The sequence below is a fragment of the Cnephaeus nilssonii genome, assembly GCF_951640355.1.
Source record: "Cnephaeus nilssonii genome assembly, chromosome: 10".
NCBI lineage: Eukaryota > Metazoa > Chordata > Mammalia > Chiroptera > Vespertilionidae > Cnephaeus > Cnephaeus nilssonii.
Window position 1 is genome coordinate 10,563,607 of NC_137081.1, and position 18,651 is coordinate 10,582,257.

The 18,651-nt window shown below is 42.1% G+C and overlaps 1 protein-coding gene across 1 annotated transcript; it reads right to left on the bottom strand.

The window, feature by feature from the left end:
- Positions 1 to 4,216: 4,216 nt before the first annotated feature.
- Positions 4,217 to 7,673, bottom strand: LOC307106531 (T-cell surface glycoprotein CD1a-like; the record flags this gene model as incomplete). The annotated part of the gene is made up of 7 exons (XM_079783096.1): positions 4,217 to 4,250; positions 4,885 to 4,978; positions 5,309 to 5,587; positions 5,803 to 6,081; positions 6,528 to 6,791; positions 7,357 to 7,512; positions 7,652 to 7,673. The coding sequence occupies 7 exons, from the start codon at positions 7,671 to 7,673 to the stop codon at positions 4,217 to 4,219; spliced, it is 1,128 nt and encodes a 375-aa protein (XP_079639222.1).
- Positions 7,674 to 18,651: the final 10,978 nt, after the last annotated feature.

The following is an 18,651-nucleotide window of genomic DNA, read 5'->3' on the forward strand; positions in this document are numbered from 1 at the left end:
TTAGTTTATTACATTGCTAATTAGGTTCTCCAACAAACTTTGCAAACTGTACTAACTATGCAGACTCTGAACTGATGAAAGAGCATATAGAACAGGAGTAAGTGTTCTCTGTTATATAGACTGTCATGTTCTCTACAAATGAAGATGGTTAAGCTTCTTGGTTTATAATCTTATGGCTTTAATTTCTCTTTTTGTCATATTAATTCTTAATTAATAAGATTGGGACATTCACTACAATGATGAATTCAAATGGCCTTAGAAGAGAAGCCAAAAATGTCACCATTTGGTAGGATGTTAGATGTTTTGTTTTTTTTTTCCCTTTATGAAATTGAGAAGATGCCCTTTCATTCCTAGTTTACTGAAAGTTTTTGACACGAGAAGGTGCTCAGTGTTTCAAATGTTTTATTTCTACCTATTGAGATAAAATATGATTATTCCCCTGTATTCTGTATTCCCCTGTATTCTGTTACCAGGGTGAATTATAATGATTGATTTTTAAATTTTAAAAATTCTTCCTTGTCTGGTATAAACCCAAATAGTCATCATATAATAATCACTGCTAGATTCTATTACATTTTGTTAGGAATTTCGTATTGATGTTTATAAGAAATACTAGAGGCCCAGTGCACGAAATTCGTGCATGGGGGTGGGTGGGGAGGGGGTGTCCCTCAGCCCAGCTTGCACCCTCTCCAATCTGGGACCCCTTGAGGGATGTCCGACTGCCCATTTAGGCCTGATCCCACCGGACAGCCCTCTGACAATCCAGGACTGCTGGCTCCCAACTGCTCGCCTGCCTGCCTTCCTGATTGCCCCTAACCGCTTCTGCCTGCCAGCCTGATCACCCCCTAACCACTTCCATGCCAGCCTGATTGATGTCTAACTGCTCCCCTGCCAGCTTGTTTGCCCCCAACTGCCCTCCTCTGCAGGGTTGATCGCCTCCAACTGCCCTCCCTTGCAGGCCTGGTCCCTCTCAACTGCCTTCCCTTCCAGGCCTGGTCCCTCCCAACTGCCCTCCCTTGCTGGCCATCTTGTGGTGGCCATCTTGAGTCCACATGGGGGCAGGATCTTTGACCACATAGGGGCAGCTATCTTGATCTTGTGTGTTGGAGTGATGGTCAATCTGCATATTACTCTTTTATTAGATAGGATAGAGGCCTGGTGCACAGGTGGGGACCAGCTGGTTTGCTCTGAAGGGTGTCCTGGATCAGGGTGGGGTTCCCTTGGGGCGTGGAGAGGCCTGGGCAAGGGGCCTGTGGTGGTTTGCAGGCCAGCCACGCCCCTGGCGACCCAAGCGGAGGCCCTGGTATCTGGAATTTATTTACCTTCTACAATTGAAATTTTGTAGCCTGGAGCGGAGCCAAGCCTCCTGCTCGATCCGTGGCTGCTGCCATTTCTGTTTGGATTTGTTTACCTTATATAATTGAAACTTTGTATCCTTGAGTGGAGGCCTGGGTGTGTGGAAAGCTTGGCTTCCTCTGTTGCCGGGGAAACCCAAGCCTCCCTTCTGGTAGCCATCTTCGTTGGGGTTAATTTGCATACTCGCCCTGATTGGCTGGTGGGCGTGGCTTATGTAGTGGACTAATGGTTAATTTGCATATTGCTCTTTTATTAGAGAGGATTGGTGTATAGTTGGATTTTCTTGAAATTATCTTGTAAGTTTTTAGTGGTAGAAATATGCTGACCTTATAAAGTAAATTAGGAATCCCTTCTTCATTTTCTGAAAGGTTTTAATATAAGGCAGGTATTTCTTCTTCTTTAAATGTGTGAATTCAACAATCTTTCTGAGCCACAGGTTTTCTTTGTGGGAGAGTTTTAATAACAAATTATTGTAATATTTATTATTATTTATGTTTGTCCACTATATTTTATATATGATATTTAACAATTACATTACATATTTTATTAATACCAACCTAATCAGATGTTATCTTTGTTCCTCAGTTAAAACTGTGTTTTAAGGAACTTTTAAAAACAATTAAATATTTATTATTGAAAGTATTACATATATTCCACATTTCCCCCCAGTGACCCCTTCTAGAACGCCCTCCCCTCCACCCGCCCTCTCATCTCTCCACCCCAGGCCTTTATCACCCTATTGTCTGTGTCCACAGGTTATGCATATATGCATACAAGTTCTTTGGTTGATCTCTTCCTCTGAGATTCTGCAGTCTGTTCTATGCTTCTATATCTCTGGATCTATATTGTTCATCAATTTATTTGTTCATTAGATTCCACACATGAGTGAGACCATGTGATACTTGTCTTTCTCTGACTGGCTTATTTTGCTTAGCGTAATACTCTCCGGGTCCCTCCATGCTGTCTCAAAGAGTAAGAGACAGTATGGAGGGACCTGCTGCATGGTATTCCATGGTGTAAATGTACCCCAGCTTTTTTATCCACTCATCTACTGATGGCACTTGGGCTGTTTCCAGAGGTTAGCTCTTGTAAATTGCCCTCCTGTGAACATGGGGGTGCATATATTCTTTGTGATTGGTGTTTCTGCTTTCTTAGGATATATTCCTAGAAGTGGGATCACTGGGTCAAATGGCAGTTCCATATTTAATTTTTTGAGGAAACTCCATGTTGTTTTCCGCAGTGGCCGCACCAGTCTGCATTCCCAGCAGCAGTGCACGAGGGTTCCTTTTCTCCACATCCTCGCCAGCACTTGCCATGCTTTTTATAATATCAATCCAGATAAATAATTTTATGTGGATGTGTTTTTGCAATTCTTTTTTTAAAATCCTCACCTGAGGATATATTTTTATTGGCTTTAGAGAGAGAGAAACATTGATTGCTGCCTCCTGCATTGGCCCTGACTGGATTTCAAACCCGCAACCTTAGTATGTGCCCTGACCGTGATCGAACCTGAAACCTTTCAGTGTATGGGACAACGCTCCAAGCAGCTGAGCCATCTGGCCAGGGCCTTTGCAATTTTAAAAATATATATTTTTATTGATTTCAGAGAGGAAGGGAGAGGGACAGAGAGACAGAAACATCAATGATGAGAGAGAATTATGGATCGGCTGCCTCCTGTGCACCCCACAAAGGGGATTGAGCCGGCAACCCAGGCCTGTGCCCTGACCAGGAACCTAACTATGACCTCCTGGTTCACAGGTCGACGCTCAACCCCTGAGCCACCTGGCCGGACTGCAATTTTTGTCTCATATTTTATTTGGAGTAATTTGTCAAGAAACCAAGTATTATCCAGTAATTATATCATCAGTTATTTCTTTTCAAAAGTAATAACTGTCGCCCTAGCCAGTTATACTCAGTGGTTGGAGCACCGTCCCATACACCAAAAAGGTGGCGGTTCAGTTCTGGTCAGGGCACATGCAGGTTGCAGGTTCAGGCCATGATCAGGGTGCAAGCAACTAATCAGTGTTTCTTCCTCACATCGATGTTTCTCCCCCTCTTTCTTCTTCCTTCTCTCTCTCTCTCCCACTACCATTCTTAAAATCAATTTTTAAAAATAAATATACAATTTTAAAAGAAGATAGCTTCAAACAAATTAAATAATTAAAAACCGAGGACTCACCCAGCTGGTGTGGCTCACTGGTTGAGCATCGACCTATGATCCTTGTCAGGGCACATGCCTGGGTTGCGGGCTCCATCCCCAGTACAGTGCATGTAGGAGGCAGCTGATCAGTGATTCTCTCTCATTATTGATGATTCTGTCTCTTTCTCCCTCTCCCTTCCTCTCTAAAGTAAAAAAATTAATATTAAAAAAAGAAAACTAACCCTACCCGGTTTGGTTCAGTGGATAGAGCATTGGCCTGTGGACTGAAGGGTCCTGGGTTCGATTCCGCTTAAGGGCACGTATCTTGGTTGCAGGCTCTTCCCCTGCCCTGACCCTGGTCAGGGCTCATGCATGCAGGAGGCAAACAGTCAATGTGTTTCTTTCATATTGATGTTCCTTCCTGTCTTTCCCTCTCTGTCTTCCACTCTCTCTCTAAAAATCAATGGAAAGATACCCTCGAATGAGGATTTAAAAAAAAATAAAAATAAAAAAACAAACTGTCAGATAGTAAAATTAGAGGAGTGTGTCCTCTTAAGAGCAGCATATCCAAATACATTTGTTACTTCCTTGCTTCCTCCTTCCTTGCTCTAAATCTTCAGGTACCTGATGTTTGTGGTAAATGCTAAGAAAACTTAACACAGGCTTTTATTGAAAGCATATTACATACAGTTACACACTTCGTAGACTTTGCTCTCAAGCTTAAAAATTAGAAGGTGAAAAGGGGTCTACATAACTGCAACAACGGATAAAAAGTGAGAAGTAGATGCAGCAAAGTTCACTGAAAAGTGTGTGGGAGTTCAGGTGCTGTTTCCACTTGTGAAGCAGGGAAGGCCCCCATAAAGAAGTGACATGTGAAATGGGCCTGAGATTCATCAGTTTTTCAATATGTACAGGTTGCTAGGGTCTCATTTTATCCAGAGTTAAAATAAGAGTTTTATAATCTCAGAACCAGGTCAGAAAGCAAGTCCTGCAAGATTACCTTTAGCTTATATTAATAACTAATCATTAAACACACAAATAACAACACATAAACAACCAAAGTTGTACATGGAGAGCTGAACGGACATTATCGCCACGCTGTGTTTAAATATGTCTGGGACCCCAGGGCTGCTGGCATCTCACTCCAAAGGAAGAAGAGTGGCAGGAGGCTCACAGTGTGACCTGATAAGAAGAGAGAGGAAAGTCACTCTGCATGAGGTGGAGGTGAGAACTGAAAGTAAAAGGAAGGGGCTGAGGAAAGAAGAACTGAGAGAGAGAGAGAGAGAGAGAGAGAGAGAGAGAGAGAGAGAGAGAGAGAGAGAGAGAGAAGAAAGGTGGGAAGACAGGGAGGGGATGAAAGAACAGGAAAGAGGGGCACAAAAACTCACCAGCGCTTCCTAAGCCCAAATGCAAGAGCTGTCAGGAGCACGAGGGGCACCATCACTGCCACGATGATCCAGCCCCTGGAGCTACGGTGACGTTCTGTGGGTTTGGGTGCACACAGGTGTCATTTCAAACCCACCCCGTTTACTGCATTTCCCTGGTCGGCCTTCTTTATTAGAGTGTTCGCCTCACTAATCTTTGTTCTTGTTTCCTCTCTCCTCCCTCTTCAGAGTTGAATCTTTCATCTAACCCTCAACATCTTCCTACATCTGCAGGTCTCTCATTTTCAACTCTTCTATTTATTGGATTAATTCTCTTCATTTTTGGGGGGTTTGGAGGCCATAAGTCCCAAATGTTCTACTTGGCTCTCCTGCTCTGCTTGTGGACCATCCACTCCCATTCCCAGTGTGGGCCCCAGTTTCTTCTTACCCAAGTAGAGGATGATGTCCTGGCCTCCTAGGCTGCTATGTCTCACCCGGCAATATAGGCCAGATGTCTCAGTGGTTTCCACCTCCAAGAAAACCTGAAGGTACCATGTCCCATCAGCATTGGGCAAGATGCCACTCTGTTGTTTGCCCTGCTGTAACTGTTCACCTCGCATCCACTTTACCCAAATTGGCTTTGGATGGAAGCCAGAGACATGGCAAACCAGCATCTGACGGTCAGGACCAGGATTGGGGCCAGTGGACAGCCAGGCCTCTGGTTTTACTGCAGAGGACAGGAAAGATACTCAGATAAGGACTCTGACACAGACTTGGAGGTTCATATCTTTATATCAGTTTAGACGGACACATTTATCACATGCTGGGAATTCGTCACACATTATCCTCTTCCCTTTTAACCCCTTATCCTCAATTTAAAGGGAATGTGGGAATGTGTAATTTTAGAATAGATAATGCTTGGAGGAAGGATATGGGACTGACCTTCTCTCTGGAGATCTGCCTTCCCTGCTTCAAGGATACTCAAGAGTAAGCGTGGGCAGGTGTCACTGAGAATCTTCTGTACCATTTTCTTGGTGACGAGGTACTGATTCAATTGTCTGCTCACATCCTGAGCTCTTGTTCCACCCTTTGGAGATGGCAACCATGAATTGTTCTGGAAGTGCAGGAGATCTGATCCTTGATAACCAAATTGATAGAAGTCTACTATGGCTCCCCCAGGGTGCAGCTCACAGCCCATTGTTATCTGAATCTCAAAGGGATCTAAGAAAGAGGGGTTGTAAATTAGAAGAAAGAGGGAATAAAAAGATGAAATTAGTGGAAGCAAAAAAAGGAAATAAAAGAAGTTTGGGGGCTTTGAGATAATGCAACAAACTTTGGTTTGATCAGAAGTTCAGAAAAAGTTTAATTGGTGGTAGGTGAAGATGAAGAAAAAGATGACTTTTTTTTTTTTGGAAATTGAAGTAAGCAAATTGTTGAAAGAAGGTGACATAAATGGTGAGAGCAAGAGAATAAGGAAGCACTTAGTGTGAAAGAGTTGTGATTATAATAACCCAGGGTGAATGCAATGCAATAGTTTACAATAAATGTACAGACAGAGAATGCTGAAGAGATTGAATGTGGGGGGAAATTGGAATAAGGAACTCATTGAGACACACACACCCCTCACCCAGCACATTGCACCTCCCCATTTTGGGAATTGAACTTACATTTAAATTTCCATTGACTGGCATGCCTGTGAAATACTTGAGGCATTATAATGAAGAACTCATGGGAATATTTCTCCAGCTCTTTTATTTCTTCCTCACTCAAGTTGCCCGTGGACCAAGGATGCAGGAAAATAATACTGCCAGACTTGTTGTCCCAGCCATGAGTCTGCAAGTCACCCAACCAAGCAGAGTGCCGAATTTTCACCCAGGAACGGTTGTAGAAGGATGAGCTGTGGAACATTTTGAAGATCTGCTCCTGGAAGGCTGTGGCAAAAGATCAGATAGAATGAGGAGGGGAAAAGGCATCGGGAAGGAGAGAGAATGAAGAAAGGTGCCAGGAAGGAAACACTCAGAATCTGGACATAAGGGAAGCCATGGCTACCTCAGCAGCATTCAGCTGCCCAGGGCCCATGCTTTACAAACAACCTTCAGAAGGGCACAGGGTCCCAGAGTACGGGATACTCAGGACTGTGCTGACATTCTCCTCTCCAGGTGTGTTCTGAGGACGCCGCCCCACACAGAAACACACACACACACACACACACACACACACACACACATACTCTCACACAAACACACACACACACATACATACAGACACACACACACACACACACTCACACACACACACATACTCTCACACATACAGACACACACACACACACACACACACACACATACTCTCACACAAACACACACACACATACATACAGACACACACACACACACACACTCACACACACACACATACACACACACACACACACACACACACACACACACACACACACCCTTTTGCACCCAACAGGACAGTGGCCAGAGTTCTTACCATCTTCATTGTCACCAGCTGCGAGAACAGCTAGCAGTGGAATGTACAGAAGCAGCATTTCCTTTACAGATGTTATTTCTTTCTCAGGAAAGTTTGTCTTTGGCTTCTGTTTTAAATAAAACTGCTCCACACTACCTCTATTTAGTCTTCCTTTTTCTGCCAATAGACCAAAAAAAAAACAACAAAAAAAACCACAACAACAACAACAAACCAAACAAAAAAACCCAAAACCCCAGTGCTCCTTCCCTAAATTCTAGACACCAATTCAGCTTCTCATTTCTCCTCCACTTCTTACTCTCTTCTCTGGCTTTCAGCATCTTCCTTGTTCAGCTTCATTCTGTTCATCTTTCTCTGATTCAGCCTCTATGAAATAAGTCTTATGTGGCATTGAAAAGTCAGTTTACCTCTGGAGACATTTCCTTCTCATTCAGACGATGAAAACATAAAACTAAATGGCTTTCCAACTCCTATCTAATAATGCTCTGATGTCCCTGCTCTTTCCTGTCACTCTGTCCTTTTCATGCCAAATTTAAATTTTCTTCAAATACTCTCTTCTTTTGTCTAAGCCCCACCCCACCGCATTAATATATCTGACATCTCATTGGTTGTTTTAATTTGATTTTCAGAATCTCCTATGGTTGCCCTGTGTAACAGTATAAACTACTCCATTATCCTTAGGGAAGAACCAGTAGCCATCACAGAGACCACAGGAACCTGGAAACATAAAAATCTCTGTTTGACTTGCAGTGACATATATTCATTTACCCAAGAGTCACTCAGCACCTGCCTGCATACAAGCATCTTACGACACTCGTGAATATCTAGTGGTCTACAGGCAATCACTTTATCCAGGAGCTTTTATTCTACTTAAGAAGGAAGCATATAAACTAAGGACTATAAGCCTTGGTGTGCCGGGTTTTATTATAATGTACAGACTAGAGAAAACAAGCCTCTTGAAACAAAGTCCCAGCCCTTAACTGATTTTGCCCACTCAGAATCTTGACTCCAGTGATGTGCTCAGGGTGTTAGGTCCGTATACCTCTGCTATACTGGGTCCCCAACTCTAGCAGAATGCCTCCTGGCAAGGTGCTCAATGAGTAAGTTTGAGTGATTGAGTAGTTGGGTTCAGGCATCCAATTATTATTTTTAACTAGATTTGACATAATTGTTTAAAGCATCAGAAATCATATTTCTACTTGTTCAAATGAGAATCTTATTTAGGATTAAAATATATGCTAAAGGACCTAGCTGGTTTGGCTCATGGATAGAGTGTCGGCCTGGTGACTGAAGGGTCCTAGATTCAATTCCCACCAAGGGCACGTGCCTAGGTTGCAGCCTTGATCTCCAGTAGGGGGCGTGCGGGAGGCAGCTGATCAATGATTCTTTCTCATCATTGATGTTTCTATCTCTCTCTCCCTGTCCCTTCCAGTCTGAAATCAATAAAAACATATTTTAAAAAATTAAAGTATATGCTAATAAGCATGAAGTTTTCACACAGGGTTATGCTGTAAATCTCCCATTATAAGTTAAAAAAAAACAGTGATAATTTGTGGGAAATTAAATTAATAGAATATTCTGGAGTTCTTTATCCAAGTTTTCCTTCTTATTGGCCCTGCTGGGATCTTTCAGCTTATTTGATCATATACTGGTCTTTGCTGGCCATGCTGACCCTGTTCTTTCATTCTTATAGTGTTTAAAGGCTCTTAAAATGTTGTTTTCCTTTGTAACTGCTAGATTAATGTGCTCTGGCCATTTTGTTATTTATTTGTATACAAATAAACAAATTATTTAAGGCTAATTCTTGAAATATTTTGTAAAAAAGTTAAGATTATCTTAACCAAAAGTTGAAAAGCCAAAACGTGGGGCAATAAGGGTTTATTTGTTTTTCAATTTGGGAAGCACAGATTCAAGCAGAAACCACATAGTGTTCTGATTACAGGGTGAGAGGAAGGGAATTTTAGGAGAAAAGAATGGGATAATTGCATTAATACAAAACACAAACAAACTTCTATTAGTGCTAAGAAGCTGATAAGCTAAATTGCTCCATAGCTATTGTAGGGGTTCAAACAGGCCTCCCCAGAATGGGCCACTTTAGCATTTGTCTTGTTTTGAGCCTTAGCGTTTGAATTATGTTGAGCCAAAGACAATTAAGACCCTGCAGGCTTATGAGAAACTTTTACTTCTCCCTTAAAGAATTTAAATGAGGGGACTTGCCCATAGTAAGCTTTCAGCAGAAGCATTTTTAAACCAATCTACAGGGCAGGGCAGACTGCTAGTTACTGCACACCTCGTATTACCAAGCTTTGAAGCCCCACGCTTCCCTACCTCATCTTTACCTCAGACTTGCCTCTCATACCTCAGTTTCAGAAAGTGCCATGTGGTCAGTCTGACAAGTTCAGTGACCTCACAGGGTGGCCTGATCGTAACTTGCTAACTAGGCAGGTCCCAATGGGCAGTCATGCTCCAGGTCTAAAGGTGTATCTTGGCCTTAAGCAAGCTCTGTGCGTTGTTCTTGTGCATATGGGTTAACACACCTCTGAAATGTCAAAAGTACTCTTTTCCAGCCCCTCTCAGGTGTGACCACCCCACGGAGCACATCATCTTGTTAACCGTCCTGCCCCCCTTTTGGTGCTGGGGACTGCACTCCATGAACTGAGCCACACTGGCCAGGGCAGGACGCCCATGTTCCCCTGTGCCCTCACACCTTCCTGGAAATCCCTCCTCTTGATCCACTGGTGCTCAGGCTACAGGCATGCTCATGTTCTAACAGCTGTGACCTGGTGCTTCCTCAAACACCACCAGAGCTCTGGAATTTCTCTGTCCTCTAAAGCTCGCCTCAGAACCCAGATGGGGAGCTCCCCTCCCACACACTCACACACTCATCTGAATTCCCACTCCCCAGCAGCAGTAACCTCCACTTCCCTGCTAGAGAAATCCACTGCCCCTTACAATCATGTGCCTTTTACTCAGCTTCTTCCTTCCCTTCCCACTTTGCTTCTCCTTTTTCTATCCTCTTTCTGGCATTCAGCCTCTCTGTGTATCTGATGTGAGTGCGTCTTGCCTTTCACAGCAAATCTCTTGCCCTAAAAGATCTTGGGACTGAGAGTCAAGATACATTCCTGGATGAGACACCTGCTGGATGCAGTGAATTGGAAAAAACACATCAGCATTCTGGCCTCAGTTTTCTTATCTGTAAAATAACTGGGTTGAAAGAAGTAAATGTTGTCTAATCTTGTCAGCGTTCCCTCTCGCATTCTGTGCGTCCTACTGGGCTCCCTTTTCTAACCATTCATATGCTCTTCCTTCCAATTTTGCTTTTCCCTCATTTTTTTTTAAACTTTACTTTTCAATTAGTTTATGTTAAATATTATTTAGTATTAGTTTTAGGTGTATAACATAGTGGTAAGACCATCATATCCTTATGAGGTGTTTCTTTTTAGTAGTATTAGTTTCAGGAGTACAGCATAGTGATGAGACAATTATGTCATTACAAAGTGTTCCCTCCAATATTTTTAGTACCCACCTGGCACCTTATATAGTTTCTACAGTATTATTAACTATATTCCCTGTGTTGTGCTTTACATCCCTGTGACTATTTTGTAACTGTCAATTTTACTTCTTTTAAAAAATATATTTTTATTGATTTCAGAAAGGTAGGGAGAGGGAGAGAGAAATATAGATACATTGATGATGAGAGAGAATCATTGATTGGCTGCCTCCTGCATGCCCCACACTGGTGAGCGAGCCCACAACCCCGGTATGTGTCCTAACCGGAATCAAATCATGACCTCCTGGTTCATAGGTTGTTGCTTAATCTCTGAGTCTCGCCAGCCCGACTCAATTTTACTTTTTTTTTTAAAATATATTTTATTGATTTTTTACAGAGAGGAAGAGAGAGGGATAGAGAGTTAGAAACATCGATGAGAGAGAAACATCGATCAGCTGCCTCTTGCACACCCCCTACTGGGGATGTGCCCGCAACCAAGGTACATGCCCTTGACCGAAATCGAACCTGGGACCCTTGAGTCCGCAGGCCGACGCTCTATCCACTGAGCCAAACCGGTTTTGGCTCAATTTTACTTCTTAATCTCTTTACTTTGTTCACCCACTCATCCAGTCTGCCTCCCCTCTGGCAACTGTCAATCTGTTTCCTATATCTAAGCATTTGTTTCAATTTTGTTCTTTAGATTCATGTATAAGTGAAGTTATTTGGTATTTATTTTTCTCTGACTGGCTATTTCACTTAGCATAATACCTTCTAGACCCACCCATGCTGTCACAAATGGTAAGATTTTGTTCTTTTTCATGGCTGAGTAATATTCCACTGTATACCTGTACTACCACTTTCTCATCCACTCCTCTGTTGATGGGCACTGGACTTGGTTCCAATCCTGGTCCCTCCTTGTTTCTCCTTCTGCATGTCTTAGCAGGCATTCTCCATTTAGCCTCCAGCACAGTCCCAGCCTCCTCTCCATTCTCTCACAGTCCCTGTCCATTCAATATCATCTCTATCATCTCAGTCTTTCCTTCCTCACTCACTTTCAACGCTAAAGCATTGTTTTATTGCCTGACCCTTAAATTCCTGTGTGTTATATGTAAATCACAGTTATGGATTTTATTTCTGGAATGATGGCACAAAACATAACTTGAGAAGACTGTGATAATTCTCATGTGAGGGAAAGTACAGGGATGGAATGAGTCTCAAATATTTTCTCTTTCCAGCCAGTGTGGTTCAGTGGTTGAGCACTGACCCAGGTTCAATTCCTGGTCAGGGCACATGCCCAAGTTGCAGCCTCAGTCCCCATTAGGAGGACTGCAGAGGCAGTTGAATGATGTCTCTCTCATTGATTTTTCTATCTTGCCTTCCTTTTCTCTTCCTCTCTCTCTCTAAAGAAAAATCAATGAAAACATATATTTTTTTAAATCTGTTTTATCCACTATATATTTGCACTACTTATGTGGCTTTGCTAAATCTGAGCACCAGAATATTGGCTGCAATGATTATGTCACACCTGGGCAGTGAGACCCGTATATCCATGAAAATATTTCAACTGGTTTTTAATTTATAAAGATACCTAAAGTATTAGAACTAAACCTATACAACAAGCAACAATACACAACACCTGTGTGTTAGATTATAACCTGACTCCTCAATTAAAAACTGATGAGAATTCTTGGTCCATAAACATTTATTTGTTATACTGCTTAATAGTGCTCACCTGTTCTAGCAATCACTACAGAGTGATAAAAATTCACATATCTGCCAGGTGCCCCTTTTGGTAGATTGCATTTAATATTTTCTTTTTCTAATTTATTTTGTCAGGGCTCTTATTATCAGATAGAAAGTAGGTGAAGAAACTCTTTGTTATATGTTTTTAAGCCGATTTTGATATTACTTTAATATGTTCTGAAAATGCCACTTAAATATTTAGTTATTTTGTGTGTTTTTTAAATTTATTTTATTGATTTTTTTACAGAGAGGAAGGGAGAGGGATAGAGAGTTAGAAACATCGATGAGAGAGAAACATTGATCAGCTGCCTCTTGCACATCCCCTACTGGGGATGTGCCCTCAACCAAGGTACATGCTCTTGACTGGAATTGAATCTGGGACCTTTCAGTCTACAGGCTGACAGTCTATCCACTGAGCCAAACCGGTTAGGGCTAAATATTTAGTTATTATCCTGCAATGCCTGGTACACACTTGTTCCCACTTTGCTTAATGACTCATCATCTAGAAGAAAACTTTGCCAACGCCAGAGGTGCTGGTTTGCGAGGGTTGCCATAGCTACTCACAGACTGAGTGACTCAAACACCACAAACGTATTCCTGAGAGTCTGAGGGGACAGAGTTTAAGGTCAAGGTGTCAGCAGGTTTGTTTCTCCTGAGGCCGCTCTTGGCGTTTGGACGGCCATGTCCTTGCTGTGTGCTCACATCACCGTTCCGCTGTGCACACCCATCCCTGGTCCTGGTGTCTGTGTGTCCAATGTGTTCTCAGAAGGATAGTATTCGAATGGATTAGGGCTCATCATAAAGGCCTGGTGTTAACTGAATGATCTCCATAAAGGCCTTTTGTCAAAACACAGTCCCATTCTGAGATCCTGGGGTTAGGACTTCAGCATTAGATTTTAGGAAAAACAAATTCAGCCCATACACGGGATGGTTTCACTTTTCAAAATCTTACTTACTTTTCTTCTTTACTTTTCATAATCCTCTTGACGTGCAAATGTGTGTTTTCTTTTTAACAGAGGTGTCTCACAGATATTTAGACTTCAGAGACAGTGAGTAACCCTTAGCTTCCAAAAAGCCTGTACTTCTGTATTGTTTTCTTACAATTTTTCCTCTTCTTTTACAAGATACACTTGACGAAAAACAACAACATAGTAGGATGAGTAGTGGTTATCAACATTTATTAAATCTAAAGTAATTAAGATTACTCTATTATATTCCATTGGCACAAGGATAGACTCACAGAAGAATGGAGCAAAATAAGGAGTTCAGCAACAGGTCAGTATACATATAGACACTTAAATTACAACATAATTGATGCCGCATATCATTGTTATTAGTCAATTGACTAACATGGAAAAAATTAATTTTTATCCCCATTTCATAGCACACACAAACATCAAGTCCAGGCATGTTTAAAAGGTAAGCTTCTAAAGATAAAGTGGTTTTCAAAGTGTGATCCTCAGACCACCAGAATCAGCACCATCTGAAAGTTGTAAAAAAATGCAAATTCTTAGGCCTCTTTCCTGACCTAAAGAACTAGACATTCTGGAGGTATGTAAAAAAACCCAACAACAACAAAAAAACACACACACAAAAAAAACCCTCACAGATGCTGCTGATGCCCACTCACGTTTGAGCACCACAGTTTAAGGCGAATATCTCATGACCTTGGAGAAGGAGTATATAATTTGCAGGAGTAAATAACAATCATCATAAAGAACAGTATTAATCATTGTATCCCATTAAAAATTCTTTCCATCACTTTACAAGTTTAAGAGAGTAAAATATAAACCAGAGACTGGTAGAAAATATTCACAATACATATATTCAGCAAAGGACTAGTACACAGACATTACATAGAACTTCAAATCAATAAGAAAAAGATCGACATTCTCCCTCACCACACACACACACACACACACACACACACACACACACACACACAGGTAAATAGTTAACAATTTAAACTGGTCCTTCACAAAAGAGTGTATATAAGTGGCTAATGGCATACGTTAAGTCAACAGGAAAATACAAACCATAAAGAACAACTAGATAACCAAAAATACCCACACAAGAAAAGCTAAAATTAAAGGGGTTAGTAATCTATAATAATAAAAGTATAATATGCTAATTAGACCAGATGTCCATCTGGAGGAAGCCGGGGCTTCAAGGGAAGGCCGGGTCCTGGGTGCCAGAGGGAAGCCAGTGCTGGCAGCCTGTGGTCGGGGGGTGGGGGTGAGGGGGGAGGTAGGAAGGCCTACTCTTACACAAATTTCATGCATTGAGCCTCCAGTATCAAATATGAGTGAGTTTGTGGAGAATATGAAAGGGAGACTGGTAGAAGCACTGTGAAAACCTGTTTCTATTAAATGTAAAAAGATGTACCTCCTGTGACCCAGCAATTCTATTTCTATGTATATTCCTATGAGAAATGAATGTTTTGTTATCAGTATACACGCACAAAAATGTTCAGTGACCCCAACTCCACAAAGTCAAGGACTGTCACTGAGGTGTTAATGCCCCACATCTGCAGTTTTGAGCACCCACACCTGATAATCCCTTCTCACAGGTGTCCGACCACGTCATGTAAAAACCTTAGGACACAATGCACGAGACTCCAGTGCAGCTCAAGTTCAGAGCTGTTGCCTTGCAGTTGCCGGGGGCGAGGGTTGAGGGGGAATGGACTGAGAAAATGTGAGGCAGGACAGAAGAGGTGACGGACACAAGCAGCTTTTTAAAAATTTTATCTTTATTACAAGCAGGTATTTATGAATAAACATATAAAATATAATATATACACAAAACCAATTCTTTTTTATAGGAAATCTTTCATAGGCCGGTCTGTTCAGTAACTGTTTAACTCCCAGTTATTCAAATACAGACGCCTATTCAAATACAGACATTCACAAGCATCAAGTTACAGCTCTTTAATGCTGTCTAAAGAGAAATGCCTGTGAAACTCTATGTTGCTCACCTTCACTCTACTCGAAATTAAAGACCAGTGTCTGCCCAGCTGGTGTGGCTCAGTGATTGAGCATCGACCTATGAACCAGGAGGTCACAGTTCGATTACAGTCAGGGCACATGCCCAGGTTGCAGGCTGGATCTCCAGTGTGGGGTTTGCAGGAGGCAGCCAATCAATGATTCTCTCTCATCGATGTTTCTATCTCTTTCTCCCTCTCCCTCTCTCTCTGAAATCAATAAAAATATATTTTTAAAAAATAAGGCCAGTGAGTTAAAAAACACACATAACAAAACACTCTTTGCCTGATGTGCCGCTGTTCACCTGCAGTAACAGCTGTTCATCTGTTGGGACCGTTACCCTAACCCACCACTTTGAGAAGATAAGGCACACTCAGTCTGGCACCTTGTAAGTAAACTATTGATGTGGGAAACTTGACCCTGGTGTACTTACCCCATGCATGTTCCCCATAGTTACAGACAGGCTCACATGAAATCTCTATATTGCACTGTAATCTAAAAATCTTAATTTCTCCCGTTTTTGTTAGTTACTCTCCTTTAGTCTCCAAATTAAAGCATGTATAAGAAATTATACCAAGTAAATTTCTGTAACCAATTTAATTTCATTATTCTAAAACCACAGTTACATAATTTCTACTGATCCAACTTGCATTGTATTTTATTAAAAGTATCTTCAGACACATCAATTATTATTCTTATAAAAATTATACCAGGAAAAAATAATTGGCAAATCAAATCTTGAATTTTACCTGTGAAAGGATTGCTTTTGGAAGTTATCTTTTGTAGCCATTATTTCTACAAAAATTCAGTTTCCCCTGGTTGACTTGTATAGATCTAAGTAGTACTATATGCAGTTGTATCCACTAAGTATTTGACTTTGTTTGGTTTTTCTGCTATTTATATTTATTTTAAGATGTAGATAAAGCAAAAATAGTCTTTTGTTTTGGATTTGTTTATTACATTGCTAATTAGGTTCTCCAACAAACTTTGCAAACTGTACTAACTATGCAGAATCTGAACTGATGAAAGAGCATATAGAACAGGAGTAAGTGTTCTCTGTTATATAGACTGTCATGTCCTCTACAAATAGACATGGTTAAGCTTCTTGGTTTATAATCTTACTAGTGGCCCAGTGCACGAAATTCGTGAACATTAAAAGGGGATTAATTAGAGGAAATAATTTAATATTGCTATTTGCCCTTTCTCTATAACAGAAGTGTCAGAGATGAAAGAAAATTAGTAAAATGTATATGAAAACCTTCCTTCTGTCAGTGTCTGGGGCACACCATGGGACCCAGAGTCAAGTCCCAGCCCACCCACATGCGTCTCAGAATCGCGTGAGACCCAGACCTGGCCGCCCCTCCACCCATTGGGCTAGATCCAGACCCAGCCAGTCCCACCCTTGTCAAGCCCCACCGGACAGGGGGCATGGCCTGAGGTTCCCCAGCCCAGAGCGGGGCCGGGGTGTGTGTGTGTGTGCCTTGAGGTCCCCTGTCAAGCCCTGCCAGGTGGGGGGGCACAGCCTCAGGTCCCCTGTCAAGCCCCACCAGTAGGGGGGGTGCAGGCTCAGGTCCCCCGTCAAGCCCACTGGGCAGGGGGCGTGGCCTGAGTTCCCCCGACCCAGCACTGGGGGTGCACCTTGAGGTCCCCTGTCAAGCCCTGCCGGGTGTGGAGCGTGACCGGAGATCCCCTGTCAAGCCCTGCCGGGTCGGGGACACAGTCTGAGGTCCCCTGTCAAACCTCATGGGACAGGGGAGGATTAGCCTCAGGTCCCTGCTAATTGCTTGTTAAGGCTCCTTATGGGAACTTGGCCTCAGCTGTGGGTGAAGCCATCTTTGTGATGGAGTGATGGTTAATTAGCATATTACCTCTTTATTAGATAGGATGGCTTTAGTTTCTCTTTTTGTGATATTAATTCTTAATAAGATTGGGACATTCACTACAATGATGAATACAAATGGCCTTAGAAGAGAAGCCAAAAATGTCACCATTTAGTAGGATGTTAGCTGTTTTGGGGTTTTCCCCCCTTTATGAAATTGAGAAGGTGCCCTTTCATTCCTAGTTTTTGACAGGAGAAGGTGCTCAGTGTTTCCAATGTTTTATTTCTACCTATAGAGAAAAAATATGATTATTCCCTTCTATTCTGTTACCACGGTGAATTATAATGATTGATTTTTAAATTAAAAAAAATCTTCCATGTCTGGGATAAACCCCAATAGTCATCATATAATAACCTTTTTATATACTGCTAGATTCTATTACATTTTGTTAGAAATTTTGTATCGATGTTTATAAGAAATATTGGTGTATAGTTTGATTTTCTTGCAATTATCTTGTAAGTTTTTAGTGGTAGAAATATGCTGTCCTCATAAAGTAAATTAGGAATGCCTTTTTCATTTTCTAAAAGGTTTTAATATAAGGCTGGTATTTCTTCTTCTTTAAATGTATGAATTCAATAATCTTTCTGAGCCACACTTTTTCTTTGTGGGAGAGTTTTAATAACACATTATTTTAATATTTATTATTATTTTATATTTTATATATGATATATTTTATATATGATATTTAACAATTATATTACACTAGAGGCCCGGTGCATGAAATTCGTGCACGGGGGTGGGGGGGGGTGTCCCTCAGCCCAACCTGCACCCTCTCCAATCTGGGACCCCTTGAGGGATGTCTGACTGCCCGTTTAGGCCTGATCCCACCTGGCAGTCGGACATCCCTCTCACAATCCAGGACTGCTGGCTCCCAACTGCTCGCCTGCCTGCCTTCCTGATTGTCCCTAACCGCTTCTGCCTGCCGAATGATCACCACCTAACCACTCCCCTGCCAGCCTGTTTGCCCACAACTTCCCTCCCCTGCAGGCTTGATCACTCCCAACTGCCCTCCCCTGCTGGCCTGATCACCCACAACTGCCCTCCCTTGCAGGCCTGGTACCTCCCAACTACCCTCCCCTGCTGGCCATCTTGTGCTGGCCATCTTGTGTCCATGTGGGGGCAGCCATCTTGTGTGTTGGAGTAATGGTCAATCTGCATATTACTCTTTTATTAGATAGGATAGAGGCCTGGTGCATGGGTGGGG